Source organism: Centropristis striata, chromosome 6 (assembly GCF_030273125.1).
Source record: "Centropristis striata isolate RG_2023a ecotype Rhode Island chromosome 6, C.striata_1.0, whole genome shotgun sequence".
Lineage (NCBI taxonomy): Eukaryota > Metazoa > Chordata > Actinopteri > Perciformes > Serranidae > Centropristis > Centropristis striata.
In genome coordinates this window covers 33745687-33765044 of record NC_081522.1, presented here as the reverse complement: position 1 = coordinate 33765044, position 19358 = coordinate 33745687, and the positions used below count along the sequence as shown (strand labels likewise).

At 38.1% G+C, this 19358-nt stretch overlaps 1 protein-coding gene across 2 annotated transcripts in view; it reads left to right on the top strand.

The window, feature by feature from the left end:
* The window catches only part of grm8b (glutamate receptor, metabotropic 8b), a 174997-nt gene that overhangs the window by 140190 nt on the left and 15449 nt on the right, over positions 1 to 19358 (top strand). For both annotated transcript variants that reach the window (XM_059335456.1, XM_059335457.1), the window contains 2 exons: positions 2649 to 2788; positions 3663 to 4598. In XM_059335456.1, the coding sequence (XP_059191439.1) occupies positions 2649 to 2788; positions 3663 to 4598 (1076 nt within the window). The remainder of the gene's footprint in view (positions 1 to 2648; positions 2789 to 3662; positions 4599 to 19358) is intronic.

Genomic DNA, 19358 nt, shown 5'->3' with positions numbered 1-19358 from the left:
TGTTCTTTGTGAGGTTCAAACACTCCGACATTTTAGATTTTTTAACATTTTAAACCTTAATTGCGTCACAGGCATGAATGAAGAAAACATCTCTAAATATACAGATTATGTTGTCTCACAAACTCAACTGGATTTCACCTTACAAGCTTCTTTGATGCATTTTAACTTCACTTCCTTGAGCTCTGGTGGGTTTCCAATCCCCTGGCCATTAGACTGTGGAGCAGCTCTCAGTCAGGGCAGGAAGGACAAAAGACAATGGACAATTTCATTCTCTGTTTTGCACTATTTTCCTGGTCATCTTTGCAAATCCTTATTTTATCTGTACATTATTTAATTTAGTTTCCTGCAAATGTTTAATTTCACAGTAATGTGCAATTTCTCTACGAAAGTTTAAACATTTTAGCAAAGGTTTTAATGTAAATTCATATTTATTTATCATAGGTTATCTACCTATCTATCTATCTATCTATCTATCTATCTATCTATCTATCTATCTATCTATCTATCTATCTATCTATCTATCTATCTATCTATCTATCTATCTATCTATCTATCTATCCAACCATCCATCCATCCAACTATCTGTCCATCTATTTATCCATCTATCCATCCACCATCCATCCATCCATCTATCCAACCATATAAACAGTCTGAGTGGTTCATTCTGCATAACAAGTAATTTTACTTTTGATACTTTAAGTACATTTTGATGCTGATACTTGTGTTCTTTTACTTCAGTAAGTTTTGAATGCAGGACGTTTACTTGTAGTGGAGTAATGTCATTTTGTGGTATTAGTACTTTTACTTGAATAAGAGATCTGAATACTTTTCCCACCACTGTACAAGATTAATGTGAAATTATATCAAAATCATCTTATAGGAATTCATGTTTTTATTCATCAAAATATGTAAAGACTGAAAATGTTAAAAGAGTGCATTTATTATCACCTGTAGATTCATAAATGAAACAAAATACAGTGTCATGAACCATTATAGGGAATAAAGTTTATTGTGTGAAGTATGTCAGGTGACAAACCACTTTTTATTATTTTACAAATTACTACAGTAGGTGGCAGTTTTTACTTCACTTTAGGAGACAGAATGATGGAAACCAAGCCACTGAAGTTGGACTGAAGCCGGAGATGTAAATGTTTTTGCCTCGTGCATTCAGACGCTGTTACCATTATTTTTAATCTGCAGGCTGAGTGTGAACAGCGTCAGACAGCATGAGATCTTATCTTGGCAGGAGGGATTTAGTCAATATGGCTACAAGACGTTTGTGTGGTTGTTTTGGTGACGAGTCTGCGGTAAAAACTGTGATAAGATGACTCAAACCTGCATCTTCATAAAAAACCTGAGAGAAAATAACAGCTTATTGCTTTAGAAGACAACACAGATGGATTAAAAAGAGCATTTTGTGGAACACACACTAGCTGCATCATGCAGAGACCTTAACACAGAACAGTTGGTGTGGTCCGTTTGGATTCAGGGAGACACGGAGGGAACATGAAACAATCGGATTAAGGAACCGTCTCATCATATAAAGTGTTTTATAGAAAGTAAATCAGTTCTTCGTTGGGAAAAAGGGCTTTCCTCAATTTTCAAAGGTGGTGGACATGCTGTAAATTTGTTTTGGTGGACACTGTGACCTCAAGTCTGTCTGATTTCATGACTGCAATATCTCAGGAACACCTGAAGGGAACTTCTTCAAATTTGGCACAAACATTCAACTGCACTCAAGCTTGAACGTAGATTTTGGAGGTCAAAGATTGAAGTCGATTGATCATCATAATCTGTAGCCAAGTGGCCGTAGGTGCACTAGGATGTTTTTCACCAGTTCTGGGGCGGCTGTGGCTCAGTTGGTAGAACGTTCGTCCAGTTACCGGATGGTTGGTGGTTCGATCCCTGACCATGGCAGCCTACATGTCAATGTATCATTGAGCAAGATACTGAACCCCAAATTGCTCCCGATGCTGCATTCATCGGTGTGTGAATGAATTCCCAATGGTGGCAGGTGGCACCATTTAGGGTAGCCTCTGCCACCAGTGTGAATGGCTGAATGAGCGTCTGTAGTGTAAAGCGCTTTGAGTGGTCGTAAAGCGCTATATAAGTGCAGGTCCATATACCATTCTTTCCATTTTAATCGGTCTTTTGCAGTTCTTGTTGCATTATACACTAGAGCCAGTTCTTTCTAGGTCTTCCTCTTCCTTGTTTTCCAGGTACTTTCCCATGTAATATAGTATGAGTCAATGCACCACCATGACGAGTGACATGTCCAAACCATCTCAGTTTTCTTTGCTTGATGGTGGAGAGTAAAGCTATATGGTTTCCACTTTTCTGTACAATTTCATCTTTAACACTTTCATCAGTTCGGTGTGCTGCGTACATATTTACAGGATCTTACTAAAGCACTTCATTTCAAGTGCATTCACTCGTCTTTCAGTAACTGCAAAATCCAATATCCAGGATTCATAACCATATGTCATAGTTGACATCACAACTATCACAAAGTCGCTGTGACCTCCATAACTCAAGAATTCACACACCAATGAGCTGAAAAGCTGATAAACAAGGTGATCATGATGACAGAGACACCTGCACAAATGCATGTTAAACAATGTCTGTTCTTTATGTTTGTGTTTCTACAGGAAGTGCAGGGACTCCGGTCATCTTTAACGAGAACGGTGATGCTCCAGGACGCTACGACATCTTCCAGTACCAGATCAACAACAGGTCGGTGGCAGAGTACAAGGTCATCGGACACTGGACCAATCAGCTGCATCTAAACGTAAGGACCAATCATTCCAATCTGTTTTATTTTATTAGCATCTGTCAAACCGTGAAGTTGCCCAGAGTGAAAAAGTAATTATTGATGGTATTAAAGTCCTTAAAGCCTGATAATGTGAATGGTAGTAATGATCTATGATTATATGGGAGAAGGAATTGGGCCCAAAATGATTTGAAGTTGGACTTGAGTTATATTTGATTGTAGTGAGATTGTCAGATGAAAAAACCTAATTCTTAATCTTTATCCTTAAAAACCCAGTTTATCCAATTTTACTTATTGATCCTACAGTTAATAGCAAATCTAAGGAAGTTGTGACAAAACAATCTCAAAACAAGGTCATTTTAGTAGTTTGTCCCGGAAATTTGAGCCACATGAAGAACAGAGTTTGAATGAAGTTTTTTTTTGCTCAGTTGCCATGGAACTGTAAAAGCACTTTAAGGACTCCCCATCGGTTTCTGATTAAAAGTTTAGCTTGAATCCTTGACTTTGAAAGCAGCAGTTCGTCAGAACAACCTCAACTGAAGGTCTACTTACTCGTTAAGAGCTTGGTAACAAGCTAGTAAGTGGACCTTCAGTTGAGTGTTTGAAATGAAAGCTGCCATTTGCTAAACTGGCTTTCTTCAACTTTGCAATATTTCCACATTATGCATCCATACTGTGTCTGTGTGGGCGTCCAGAAGTACATTTTGTCCTCCTCCATGTTTTACAGTGTGTTTGTAGTTAGTGTAATGTTTTCACCATCAGACAGAGCCTGAAGCATCAGTGCTGTTGCTGTTGCTCTTTAAACTAAGATGAGATAACACTTCTGATGTTGTTGAGCTGTTTGTTCGGCTTCTCAGAAGATAAATGTTGACCAGCATGGTTCCTCCCTCAGATGGAGGCCCTTCAGTGGACCGCAGGCGACTCCTCCCTGCCGGCCTCGGTGTGCAGCCTGCCCTGCAGAACCGGCGAGAGGAAGAAGGTGGTGAAGGGCGTCCCATGCTGCTGGCACTGCGAGCGCTGCGAGGGATACCACTTCCAGGCCAGCGAGTTCACCTGCGAGCTCTGCCCTTACGAGAAACGACCCGACCAGAACCACACCGGCTGCCAGCCCATCCCCATCATCAAGCTGGAGTGGCACTCGCCCTGGGCACTGTTGCCCGTCTTCATCTCCGTCCTGGGCATCATTGCCACCACGTTCGTCATTGCCACCTTCGTTCGCTACAACGACACCCCCATTGTTCGCGCCTCAGGGCGGGAGATGAGCTACGTGCTGCTGACGGGCATCTTTTTGTGTTACATCATCACCTTCCCTATGATCGCTGCGCCCGATGTGGTCGTCTGCTCCTTCCGCCGCATCTTCCTTGGCCTCGGTATGTGCTTCAGCAACGCCGCGCTGCTCACCAAGACCAACCGCATCCACCGCATCTTCGAGCAGGGCAAGAAGGCGGTGACGGCGCCACGATTCATCTCACCAGCCTCCCAGCTGGTCATCACCTTCTCGCTCATCTCAGTTCAGCTGCTGGGTGTCCTCGTGTGGTTCGCCGCCGACCCGCCACACACCTTCGTGGACTACGGGGAGCAGCGCACGCAGGATCCCTGGAACGCTCGCGGGGTTCTCAAGTGTGACATCTCCGACCTGTCGCTCATCTGCTCGCTGGGATACAGCATCCTCTTGATGGTCACATGCACTGTTTACGCCATCAAGACGCGTGGCGTGCCAGAGACCTTCAACGAGGCCAAGCCCATTGGATTTACTATGTACACAACCTGCATCATCTGGCTCGCCTTCATCCCCATCTTCTTTGGCACGGCACAGTCTGCGGAGCGGGTGAGTGTGCTCCTCTGATAAATAATGTACTTTCATGTTTTATGTAATGTTCAGTCCTCCAGCAGTTTATAAAAAGAAAAACACACCGTCAGCATCATCTACATGTACTCACACACATAATATGTGATTTTGTCTGACTGATTACGGCATGTTGTAGTTTGTGAGGTTGAAACTCACATCACATCTACTACACAGTCTTTTTTTTTGTCTTGTTGTGTGGTTTTAGAGGGTATATTTTTAGAAATTTTGACTTTTATTTTTTCCTGGCGTATCTTATTTCAGATGGAAGAAGACAAAAGTAGCTCCTCATTTTTGTCTCGGGACCGTTGAGTTTGGAAATATTTCTGTCAGATTTGATCAACTCTAGCTAGCTAGATTATTAACACGTTTTGTCTGCCATGTTTTAAGATTAGAACACTTTAGAAAGGTCTAAAAATGTGTACTTGATAGCTATGTTCACAGACATAAGTTTCTTTCCTGAGGGAGAGAAAAGGGAAAAGATGCAGGGGGGTTATACAAATGTCTATTCCTCCCTCACCGATCTCCACACGGGAGACAAGAGGGATTAAACACATTGACACGGTGTCAGCTAAATCCCTGGAGCACAGCTGAGACGAGCCGTCTTCTAGCATTGTGGTCCAACATCAGCATGTGTGCAAGTTAAACTTCACGACAGTTACAGCGTTTATCACTCATCACAGCTTCTCTCTCCTCAACAAAGCACGTCTCTTACGGGCCTACAAATTCAACAAAATATAAAGAAAAGAAGAAGGCTCTCTCATGTAACAAGTGCCATTTTGGATGCTGCAAAGGAATCACTTTCCTATCACACAGGTTGCACTTAAGTGTCAAGTGCGAATACACTTGCAGGCAAATTTCGGAGATTTGTAGTCTCTTTGATGACTTAAAAAACTTAAAAACAAAACATTGTTATAAGGTCTGTACCAAAGCAAACAAAACCAAAAAGTGTATCATGAAAATGGATAAAAGTCCATTTAAGACAGCAATCCTGGCAGAGCTACAACTGTGACACATGCACAAATGTTCAAAGTATGATCCATCTGCACTATATTTAAATAATTTTACTTTTAGGATTTGGACTAACATTTGACATACATAGTGTTATCTCTATTAGCATAATTTTATTAGCTGACGTTAGCATAGACCAAATAGTGTAACTTAGTATCCTGCTTTGACACTATCCTGTTTTAAAAATATTTTTTCCTGTAACTTCAGAAACTAATGTAGCAAGCTCATATGCGCAATGACTTTGAGGTAAATTAATGCTAGCTAGTAGTATAGGCCAGTTAGCGGTACATGCTAACATTTGCCGCGTATTTAAGAGCAGGTTTAATACATCTCTTCTGAGATCTGTAGTTCTTATGTTTTTTGGTTTTAGGCATTAAAATAAATTCAACAATCCTGCTAAATCCCTTACAAACCTTAATGAGGAGCAGACTAAAAAGCTGTAGGCATTCAGGAGCTAACACTTAGCTGCTAATGTACAAAAAACTTCTAAAGTTACACTAGCCTATCTTGTTATGTGTCTCTCCGCATGTTAAATCCAGAGGTTTATTTGTTTTAAGGGGACAGGACTGTCTTCATGAACCAGAGTTAATACTGCGTTCTGTCTGACTGATTGATGATTGATGGTTTCTGAACACCGCAGGCACAGCCCGGCCCGCTCTGCAGCCTCTCGACACAAAACTAATTAGAGCAGAATTAAATTTAGCACATTCAGACAACAGTTTTTGGGTTGAGTTCGCTGTAAGCGGGCTGCCAGATGGAGGATTTTGCTCATTATCGTGTCCATGGGGAGATCTAGAGGACAGGTGGAGCGATTCCCTGTCATTTCCTCTAAACAGAGTTTATTACTCTTTTTTTTTTGCTGTGACTGTTCAGTTATTAAATGTTTGTTGTTTTAGATTGAAACCAGGAACACTAATTTAGATATAACATCTGATTTTCAACAATGTGTGAGAATGAAATGAGTTAGCAAGATGGTGCTTTGAATCTGACCTGAAGCGGCCGAGATAGGTACGACTTTTCTAAATCGACCCAGAGTTACAAAACTTTTTCTTCAACGCAGGTATTTAACCTTCAAATATCCTGAACTTTGAAGAAACTTGTGAGGCCGTGTTTCCACTGAACAAAGCTGGATGTTCCTGTACTTTGGTCCACCTTTGTTCTAAACTGACTTTTACTATAGTGAATCTTAATGTGGAATTGTTGTTGTTTTTTGTGAAATATCTCAACAGCTACTTGTCGGTTAATCTGACTACTGAATGGGCGTTATCAGCACTCAGCAAGAGGCCGATTCTAACTTCTAGTATGTTTATCTGCCTATTGACATACTGTAGGTAGAAAAGGTTTCCCTGCCCATTAAATGGTTGCTAGCTGTGTCCGTTACATTTCACTTTTGTTAGGTTAGGGCACCGTTAAATGCCGCCGTTTCATTTGGTTTAGGCTACAAAACTTCTTCTGTAAGATCAGAGCTAAAACATTCCCAATGAGGTGTTATAAAACATACTTTAAAGAGTATATGCCCAAAAATTAAGTTGTTACGAGGACAACATACTCTGGAAATACTGGAAGTTACATACAAACGTGATGCAATGAAGTTAAGAGACATTTACTTCAAATAACATTGTTTACTTTTGGTTTTACGCGGTGATACGAACTCTGGTCTGCTGGGTGAAAGTCCCGGGTTTGTGCATTCCCCTTCACTTTCAATTTTTTTTCATAATCACTAAGACCGGTAGAGGACGCCACTAAACAACAGATGTTAATGTAGCTGCCAATTCCATGGGCTGATAACAACCTACCGGCCTACCAGCAGGTGGAGCACGGCCCGACTGATTCATTGCAGTCAAATCAGGTGCAGAAAGCTAGTAAGTGAACTTGTGAGCTTTTTATTATTTTGCTGCAGAGTTCTAAGAAAATCTAAGAAACTAAAGTGTTCAGGCTTCTTCTGATATCCGGATCTGAAATGGCCAACAGGGTTTTACTTCAGGTTGTTTTTACACAGAGAAATGACTGATGCAGCAGATTCCGACTGAACTTTCAGACATGCTCAGATGAAGATTACATCACCATCCCAGAACAGATTGAGGTGTCACATCAAGCAGCCGGCGGCTCTGCAGCTCCTCTGAGGATTCAGTGTGCACAAGTCTGCAGACACAAGCTACTTCTGCATCACATCTCAGGTTTTTACTGGAGAAACTGCAGCAAAAAGAAACAGAATACTAAGCAGAGTATTTCCATTATACAGAGAAAGTATATTTTTATGTAATCACACAGCAGGCAGACTGTTTGCTTTAAGGCCTTAGAGCATCAACACTGTTAATTGTGGAGAGAAATACAACAAACACCTCAGGCCTTCTTATTCATTATTCAATGAACATTGTTGTGTCTGCTGTTGGACTCTTTATCAGCCTGCTGCTGCAGCTCAAACCGACCTGTCCCCGTCTGCTGTAAACATGACAAACAATGTGACGGCTTCTATATAATCAGAGCTGGTACATCAATCACCTGTATGTCAAGTATACAATTAAGAATTATTCTGAGAAATCATTCAACCAGAAACTACTCTTTTGCGTCAATACAGGACAATTTCAAATATCTTTGTAAGGCAGTTACAGCTGAAGATGAAGGTACAAGAAAAAGCTTTTTACCAAAGTGCTGGAGTGGCATCGATCTGAAGAAGAACTGCGGAAAGTTTATTGGGTGTCAATGTGTTTTAAAAAAGGAAAAACTTAAAGTTTAATTTCACTAAAAGTTTCTTTGATTTTGTGTTGATTTTGGCGCCACCTGTGACAAAAATGGCAGTGTTCCCATGAGCAATGCCTCTCTCTAATGAGCGTCTGCATTTATTTGGAAGCAAGTGAAACTTTTCCCAATTTTTTTATATATTTTATTTCCTTGCAAAGTGATGAGGTAATGTATCTATTTGTGGCTCTGTAGGATAAATCACTGTAATTCGACAATAGTGAGACAATATAAACTTAGTTTTAGCCACCAACTGATTCATATATATATAGATGTAAATCCATATCATAAATAAAATAAACATATTACATACCTTTCTAGCAAGGTAAAGTGGCTAAATATAGCGACAAAGTCGCTAAGTTGGCAACACTGCACTGCTTACTGCAAGGCTACTGAGACCACGCCCCATTTGGAGGCCACGCCCCATATGGAGACCACGCCCTCTACCTGCATTGTGCAATTCTCCATCAAATGGTCGACTCAATATTTATATGTTGAATGTGACTTTTTGGAGGGAGAGGGACTCTTTTCATTTTCTTAATTTAACATTTTGAATGTGATTTTTTGGGGATTTTTGGAGGAAGATGGGCATTTTACTTTTTAAATGTTAGGGGATGGGGGGATGAGTAATATTTAACTCAACATTCAGTACAGTACATACCAGTACAGGTGTGACTGGTCTCCTCATCAGATAATGGGTTTAGGTCCTTAACATTTTTCAGGGATTTATATGAGTGATATAGAAAGAATAAAAATCCAATGAGCATCAAACCACTGCTGACTTCAGTTTGTGTACAAGCTGAAATCAAAGGTAAAAAAAAAAAAGACTTGAAGTCATGTTGGAGTTGTTCCCACAGCTAAATGTCAACAGTCAGGAAATAGACTGCATTCAGGTCTGTAAATACAACAAGTCAGAGGTCAGCCTGCTCATTTAGTGAGGGATCAGTGCTGCGATCGACCGTCCGTTCTGCTTTTTGTTAGTCGCTGAAGGTTGGAGCTGCTCAGCCAGATTCACTTTATCACCTACAAAGAAAACCAGCAGCTGCAGAACTCTGAACAGTGAGTACAGAGAAAAAGATCCAAACAGAAAACAATGCGACAAGTCTTTTTTCTTTTTGAAGCTCCAGATGAAATATCCAGACACTTTAAATGTTAAAACACGGTCCTTTTCTTTCATGTCAAACCTCTTCTACTTCACTGTATCATGTCTTGGAAACAAGTTATCCCAACTTTCTGAGAAGTCCCAAACTTTTTCGACTCTCTGTTGATTTATTCAGAAACATTTTTACTTTCCTCTCAGCATCCAGAGCTCTTCGTCTCTCTGACAGACTCCAGATTCCTTTTTTTATCCATCAAAAGAGAAAAAAACATAATGCTATAGAAAAATTATTTCCTGGAGTTTCATCATCATCATCACCATTTCTCTGACATATCGTGCCTGTTAAGGTGAAGGTAACGGTAACGGTAAAAAAAGATATAATTATGTCAACCTGGACTCCAGAAAAGAAATTTCAATTTAGATGAAAAACTCTTAAAAAAATAATTAGTCAGTGTTTAACAGGGTAACTGAAGAGCACTTCTTCCCTTTGATCACATTGAGCCTGAGGTCTCACTCGTACCTTATTCCTATTTCACTGAAGGAGAATTTATTCATATTAAGGACGTTATTTATTGTAATAGATGCAATAACGAACCTTCAACCTGTTTACTTCATGAATTGCTCAATGATCCACACTGTGAAAAATAAAAATCAGTAAACAACTGTAAGTATATGTGTTGAAAAACTGATAATAAACATATATAACATATACTTATACAGATATATATTTAAATGTAGAATAACAGAAAAAAGTTTCACGTTAATGTAAAAAACTTTTTACCGTTTTTTTTTTTTTATATATATCAAACTTAAAGTTTAACCATTAAAAAAAATGAAAATCGCCTTCATTTTACATTCAGCAATATTATGTGTATTTTTTTGTATTTTTACATCGAATTTACTGTAATAAAACATTCATGACCTGAAAAAAAAAAAAAAAAAAAAAAAAAATCTGTAATAATGTCTCATTACTTTAAAAATTTAAACTTTTATTTAATGGTTAATATTTTTAATAAAAAATAAAAAAATGTTTTCTTTTTTATGGTATTTGCACTAATAGAAAAACAAGAAAAACCCTGTAAAATGATTTTTAAAAATTCTATAAAATAACTTTAACTTAACTATTTTATTTTTTTACAGTGCAGCTGAAAATCGATCAAAGCACCTAAATACAGTACTACATTTATCAATCAATCAATCAATCTAACTTTATTTATATAGATCTTTTCATTCATAGAAATGTAACACAAAGTGCTTTACAAAAAATAAGAATAAAAACAGACAATAAAAATGACAAAACCCACCCCTCCAATCCCCACATACACATCTGCACGTACACATACACAAACATGCAAACACACGCACGCACACAAACACACTCAGACGCACATACAGCACATATTAATTGACAGTGTAGAGAGGATCTAAGTTTAAGTAGAATTTCCGAGGTATACATACATATTTCTGTTTTCTGCTACTTTGCTGTTCTACATTACATTTCAGGGGCAAATATTGTAATTTTTTCAGCAACAATTACTAGGTTTTTACTTTGTTACATGTGTCTGACAGCCGGAGCTTCTATTTAACTTTGCAGAAAAGATGCATATTTTGTTACTTAAGTATGATGAACTAAAAAAATAAATTAAAAAAATAGTAAAAAAAACAAAAAAAAGTTCCACTCCCAGCAACATGGAAATGCTGCTCACATGTCCATGCATTAAAAATAAGAATATAAAATGCATAGCAATGGGGCCTTTTTTTATGCAAATATTGTCATTTTGTAAACCCTGTATCTAAAGCAGCTACGTACATTTATTTTTGTCAATATTTTATTTCGTAAGGCTTTATAATAACGTCCTTAATAACCATTAATTAACAAGTAATAAGGCATTGTTCTTGCTTTAAATCCGGTAGTTGCAAAAAGCATAGTTAACTTATAGTTGACTTATAATAGATGAGCAATAAAGTATATTTTAATATCAATAAGCAAACAAAATAAGATTAAAAAAGGCATGGCAAAGACATAATGGGTGGGTCATGGGTGTTTGTAATGCCATTATTAACACTTATAAACACACAATAATGTTAATAAACATCTTGTAAGGACTTACAAGGGCCTTATTACTTGTTAATTAATGGTTATTACAAGGACCTTAATATAAAGCGTTACCTTTTATGTTAATCAAGGAACTGAGAACTTCTTCCACCACTGCAGTATATATATGCTGGAATAGGAACCTTTTTTTATGTCTTGTGCCCAAACATAACTGAATCTGCTTTAGTGGGCCTCTCAGACAGGGGCTGCAGGCAATTATCTACCTAATGATGAAGTGTTGCATCTGCTGTGATCTCCATGTTGGTTTTGGAGGCTGGTAACATGTAACTGTCCCCATTACTGCTGTAAACCTCCTCTCCTCCTCTCCGTCATGTCGTGGGAGTGACTTAATATCGGTCTCCATTAAAAAGTCTTATTAAAACACTGCTGTGAAACAGAGCACGTATTGATCCCAGCTGCAGATCTTCATTTGTTCTTCAGTATTCAGGCGGTTGTACTTGTGTTAACCGCGAGGCCTCCGCTGATGAATATGACAGCAGAGGGTTTCTGTCATCCTGCGCGGTATAATTAACTCATCATGCTCTCGTCTGTCGCTTTGTCAGAGTCTCACCGCATTATTTATCAAACCGAATGTCTATTTGTGGAGCGAGAAATTCAGTGTTCCAACTGTTCCGTCAAATACTCACTGTGTGGTCTGAAATTATCAGCTCACAGCTGAATGAAGCTGTGGTGGATTTAAATCGACAAACATCGTCAACACACTGAATGCTTTTTTTTTTCCCTTCTTTTTATCTTCACAGTTCAATCTCAAATGCTAACAAGGTGAATGAGGTGTTTTCCTGCAGCTGAATTATCTGCAGAGATCTCCTTTTCTCAAAAACAAATTAACTCGCTGATTGAAACCAATAGAAATGCTGAATAAAGCAGTTTCATGTTAAAAATGTGTGTTTTTCCAATGCTGTTTGGCAGGTTGAATAATGAGCTAGGTGCTAACATTCATTCATTTCTCTGATAATTTTACATCAAGACATGCAGAAGGCTTTTACCTGCAGCTGAATTATCCACAGACGTCTCCTCCTCTCCAAAATGAATGAACCTGGTGATTTAAACCCATAAAAATACTCAATAAGGCAGTTTCATGTTAAAAGTTAGTCAAGTGGCTGGAGCAAGCTGCTGCATAACTGAACTTCTAGATGTTCAGGAGGCGTCGATCTGGTCTGCAGATATCTCTTCTTCTCCCAAACAAATTAATCTGCTGATTTAAACCAATGAAAATACTGAATAAAGCCATTTCATGTTAAAAAATCAGTGTTTTCCAGTGCTTTCCGACAAAGAGCTATGTGCTAACATTCACTCAGCTTGTTTCTCTGATAACTTTACATCTAGACCAGGGGTCGGCAACCTTTATGGGCAAAAGAGCCACTGTTGGCTGAAAAAATGGAAAAAATGTCGTAACGGAGCCACAAACCTTATTTCAAGCCTTACAATAACGAGCTAGTAAGTCTATACTAGTCTACCAGCTTTACTAACAGGTCATAATGAGCATTTATCAAAAATATTTTGTCAAAAAAGCAGTGAGAACCCAAGTGCAAATAAGAGGCTTGACACTTGACAAATATCTCAGGAGATTTGGTATCTAAAGCTAGCCAAGCGAGAGAAACTTAAAACTAGACTTGAAGTTGGCAAAAGGTTTAGAGCATGGGTCTCAAACTCGGCCCGTGGGCCAATTGCGGCCTTTGTGGCGATATTTTGTGGCCCCCACCTTGATATGAAAGTTTAATGTGAGTTTTATGTGAATGGCACTTTACCGTGTTGTGTGTGGAAGGTCCCTTTATTGCTCCGACTGGAGCTTTGTTTCACTTGTTTCTATGACGACGTTAACAAAAAGAAAGGCAGCTGCTACCGGACTGTTTAGTGTTGTTGTTACTGGAAGAAGTGGAAATGTTATGTAATGTAATTTTGTGTCCTTTTTTTTGTAATTTTGTGTCTTTTTTTAAATAATTTTGTGTCTTTTTTTGGTCATTGTGTGTATTTTTTGATAATTTTGTGTATTTTCCTAATCATTTTGTGTCTTTTTTGGGTCATTGTGTGTATTTTTTGGTCATTTTGTCTTTTTTTAGTAATTTTGTGTATTTTTGGGTCATTTGTGTCTTTTTTGTCATTTTGTGTCTTTTTTAAAGTAATCTAGTGTTTGGTCATTTTGTGTCTTTTTTAAGTAATTTTATTTTTTTCTGTCATTTTGTGTCTTTTTTTAAGTAATTTTATTTTTTTCTGTCATTTTTGTCCTTTTTTGGGTAATTTTGTGTCTTTTTTTGGTCATTTTGTGTCTTTTTTAAGTTATTTAGGGTTTTTTTCTGTCATTTTGTGTCTTTTTTTTGTAATTTTGTGTCTTTTTTTTGGTCATTTTGATTCTGCCTCCAGCGGCCCCCAGGTAATTTGAGTGTGAGACCCCTGGTTTAGAGGTTAAGGTGCTGTGCCGTAGACTTTCATAAGCTATGATGCACATTTAAGTGCAGCTGCTGTATATAAGCTGCACATTCTTACAATCAAAGCACATAAATTGCTTTGGGTCTACACACCAATGTTAAATAAATAAAAGTAAACAAATAACTGTTTCATTTCCTATAATGTTTTGGTCACAGCCACAGGGAGCCACTGCAGACGGCCTGAAGAGCCACATGTGGCTGTGGAGCCGCAGGTTGCCCACCCCTGATCTAGACAGTCAGAAGGCTTTTACCAGGAGCTGAATTATCTGCAGAGGTCTCCTCCTCTCCGAAACAATCGACTTGTTGATTTAAACTAATAAAAATACAGAATAAAGCAGATTCATGTTAAAAATCTGTGTTTTTTAATGCTCTTTGGCAAATCGAACAATGAGCTAGGTGCTATCTTTACATCCAGACAGTCAGGAGGCTTTTACCAGGAGGAAATATCCGCAGAGGTCTCCTCCTCTCTGAAACAAATGAACTGTGGTTTAAACCTTTTTTAAAAAACGAAATAAAGTAACCTCGCATAAAAATCAGTGTTGCTTCGACGCCTGCAGAAGACTAGAGCTGAGCTGACACAAACATTTATAAAAGACCAAGATCAATATAGTGTATCATAAAAATGTGGCTTAAAACTGTGGCAACTTCTGGCAGATAAGGGGATATGACATCATTAATGGGCATTGTATGTAGAACACATTAGATATAATTGTAAGTACACAACTTAAAAAAATCTGGGTCTTTAAATCAATTTTAATGTGGAAATTTTACGTATTATACTTTTAAATAACGGGAAAAATAAGAGACCTGATCTGAAAGGAAAGCCAGACCTGCTCTGAAATAGGCCCTATTATAATTAGACTCCATTACAAAGTGGTGGACGGGGGTGATGAGCTGATCTTTTAGCTCGGGTTGTGAATCAGGAGCGCTGACATTTACAGTAGCAGCAGCAGCAGCAGCGGCGGTGGTTGGCTGTGTGCCGGCTGTGTGTCGACCACAGCTGAGGCCGGCGGATAGAGAAGCCAGAGTATCACTAATAAGCACATCAAAAGGTCTAGGTTCCTGAACGCAGCACCGGCCGCCCGGGGAGGCGTTCACATGCACAGGCAGGTAGACGGAGAGGAGTCAGGGCCGCTGGGAGAGTCACGCTGCCTCCATACATAATGAACCAGGCTCATCCTGCCAGAGGATCCCAGAGAAGATTAACATGCAGCTTCCACCCACATCAGCTCCTCCCGGGAATCCAGCTCCTCTGACCTCGACTGATGAGCTACTTTATCATATTAATATGCTAACGGTGCTATTATTAGTGTTATTATCAGCATCTACAAGCGATTCACACTGCCAGGATTTATCCCGGAGAATAAAATCTCATAAAATACACTTCAATTTCTCTCTGGTACATGCAGGGTTATATAATATCTCCTCATATTCTACAGAAACATAAGATGAAATGCAAAGATTTAGGGGGTTAATTTACATAAGGGTTGCTGTGTGTCAAGTGTTTCTAAATGAGGAATACAAATTACTTAAAATAATTATGAACACTATATGTCTATGTATGAGAACTTAGATCATTATGATTAGACTATACAGTCATAGAAAAAAATATTAGACCACCCTTGTTTTCTTCAATTTCTTGTTCATTTTAATGCCTGGTACAAACAAAACTACCCAAAAAATGAGCAAAATTACACAAATGACCTCACAGAGACCCCAAATGTCCAACAAAAGCACACATAACTACATAACTACAGAGCAACACAAAATTACCAAAAGAAGACGCAAAATGACAAGTGACAAAAGACAAATTACTCAAAAAAGACCCTAAAAAAAACTACAAGGAGACGCATTGTGACTTAAAAAAGGACACAAAACAGAGAGCCAAAATTACCAGAAAAACACAAAATGATAAAAACAAAAAGGCGCTACAAACTACATTGAGCAAAAAAAGACATAAAATGACTATAAGGAAACACAAAACTACCAGAAAAATGACCAAAAAAGACACAAAATGACCTAAACAGACACAAAACAAGAAATGACAAAATAATTAAGGAGACACATTATGACTTAAAAATAAACAAAAATCATTATCAAGAAAACCATGGAAAATGTCTCGATATCACCTCTTAAGTTAAACTCTTATCAGCTATTTTTGATGTTATCATTATATTTGTCCAAACAAATGTACCTTTAGTTGTACCACGCATTAAAATTAACAAGAAATTGAAAAAAACAATGGTCTAATAATTTTTTCCATGACTGTATGAAGGCCTTTCCCCTGCTCACGTATGTCTCATACGTTTTTTTTCAGCAATTATCGGGTTGACACCATTTGTTGCACAGACTTGGTGTTAAATTTAGGCATCCTTACAACACAAAAAAATGATTAAAAGGAAGAAAAGAACCTGCAAAATACCACACAAGACTTTCGAGATTTCTGCAAGAATTTCTTTGCAATTGGATAGCGGGCACTTCTGTGCTGTTAACTGCTGAGAAACCCCCTTATTGTTAATAAACCTAGGAAAGCTGCACATCTTCTGAACGCTCGAGGTCTCTAGTTTGTGGTTGTAAAGTTTCAAAAGGCTGTGATCATCCTAGAGGTCACAGCAGCTCATTTTATACAACGAGGTCAAGTTTTAAAAAATTGCTCTCACTAAAATGAAAGCTGCTACAGGAATTAACATCATCAGTCATAACCAATATGTGCAATTAGGAATTAATTTACAGCATGGAAATAACTGCATGGTTTTTGCCTCAAAATTTATGGGATTTAATAAAGTGGGTATGTCTGTGAAGGGGAGACTTGTGGAAGAAGAACCCTGTAGAACCCATTTTCATTCAGATATCTTGAGCTCAGAGTTAAAGGGACTCCTTTGAAAATCCTGCTAAAATTGAGCCTAACTCTGGAGAGTTGTCAAGTCAACTTTCAGACAAGATATCATGACACCAATGCATTGCTTTGGTCTTTCTTTCAAGTCTTTGTGCTAAGATAGTTTAAACATGTACTGGACTCTGCTCTTGACATGCAATTTAAACTGATATACGTTGGAAAAATTTCAGATAAAAAAATGTTGTGTCTCCCAGTAATCAGAGTACTGTGGTGAATGTAAATGTGTTCCAGATTGCTGACTCAAAACCTTTGGAGACTTAATGCACCTTCTCTTTAACCCATAAGAACCCAGACCCATTTATCCTTGAAAGAAAATGATGGGGGATATACCACAGACCAAGTGGACCACATAGAACACATTTATGATGTCAAAGATCTGTGATGTGACGTATATGTCACATTGGGCCTTTATGGTATTTATTTTTATGATATTTCTTATTTTAATATGAATAAATTGAAACATTTTCTGCTTACAGAAATGCAAATTTGCCTTTTTCTCTGCATCTCCACAACATATATTAAAAAATTGTGACATTAATAGTGCTGTTTAACAACAAACTATTTTTCAGATTTGTTTTTAAGTAACAAAATAATAATAAATAAAAGCAAATAACAAACCCTAAAAGGTTTAAATGCAATACAGGACACCCTATTAACAGATTAGAATTGTTAAATGGGTTTGAATTTAGCATAGTAACAAAAAATAAGCTTTTTGAAGTTAGCTACTTTTTTTTACATTTCTGTTTCTAGTCACACCCACATTTTGGAGAAGTCACTTCCTGTCACAGTCACATGACCACCACACCAGGGTGTTGAGTATGTGTCGCTTAGGGATTTAATGAGTTAATGTGAAGCATAAAGCTGAATATGGGAGATTATAGCAGATTTACAGTGTTTGTTACAAGGGTGTCACCATGGGTTTTTATGGGTTAAAGTAATCTCTAAAACAGATGAAAACTGATAGACTGTCCTCTGCCACCATCCTGCTGATGGAGTAGTAGTGATTGACGGTGCTGTGGAGTTTAAATGATGGATGTCACACTCAGGGAAAGAGGGAGGGGAGGATGAATGGGTTGAACAATCAGCAAACTTTCACCCAGCGGGCAGGCTTCATGTCCCATGTGAAAACAAAAGTAAATTACTTTTTAGCGTAACTTCTTTGGCTCAGGTCACCTTTGTAACTACTTCACTTCCAGCATTTACATACATTAATTTACTGTTTAAACTGTCTTTTATACCGTCTTAAGAGGACATTTTCTTGCCGTCAACCTAGGTCAGTGGTTTTGTAGCCTATATCCACAGAAACTGCAGCTTTTTCTTACTTTTCTTATTCTGTCATTTATGTTGGAGATCTTGTTGTAAAAGTTCCTCCTGCTTCCAGATTCTGTGCTAATCAAGGCTAAACATGACGCACAGAGATTAAACTGATATCTACGTAAAACACCTCAGCCAATTAGTTGAAATAAATGAAGAAGAAAAGAATAGTGTCTCATCAAATATTGGATGGCTCGGGTGACTTTCCCTCTCATGGCACCATGAGGTGCTCGTGTAAAATTTGACAGTGGATGATATGCTGCAGAGAGCACATTCAAATATCTTCTTTCTACATGTTTATTGCTTAAAATTGTTGAACATTTGGAAAATATTGGCTTTTTGCTGGGAAATAATTATGATTTACACCAAGTACGCTAAAGAGTACTGATAAAAGATCAGTACAGAGGACTGAGTGCAAAGGGGTTTAAAGAGAAGGTGCATTAAGTCTCTAAAGGTTTTGAGTCAGCAATCTGGTACACATTTACATTCACCACAGTACTCTGATTACTGGGAGACTTCAACATTTTTGCTCTCAAATGTTTCTAACGTGTATCACTTTAAAAAAGACAGTTTAAACAGTAAATAAATGTATGTAAATGCTGGAAGTTAAGTAGTTACGAAAGTGACCTGAGCCACAGAAGTTACGCTAAAAAGTCATTTTCCTTTTGTGTTCATATGGGACATGAAGTCTGCCCCCTGGGTGAAAGTTCGCCGGTTGAAATCCATCATTTAAACTCCACATCACCGTCAATCTCTACTACTTCATCAGCTGAATGGTGGCAGAGGACAATCTAAAACGTAAATATGAGTCATATTTTGGTGCCTGAACAAACGCCCTATATTGTCGTTTTTGAGGGGAGACCAGTCTGAACTTTTAACCTAGTATAAGTTTTCATCTGTTTTAGAGATTCCTTAAGAAAAAAGCAAACAAAGTAACAAAAAAGTTTGTGAAAAGCTGCTGTATTGTATGGCCTGTAAAACTTTACCAGTCTCGTAAAGAAAGAAACCCAAACAAGACGGCCTGGACGTCTGATGCTTCATTGAGCTCACAGAGAGGGTTTCTTTGTTGTTGTTGCTTTTGGGTGATGAACAATATAAAAACCTGCAGTTGAGGCCTCAACCATTTTTCTGCTTCTCTTTT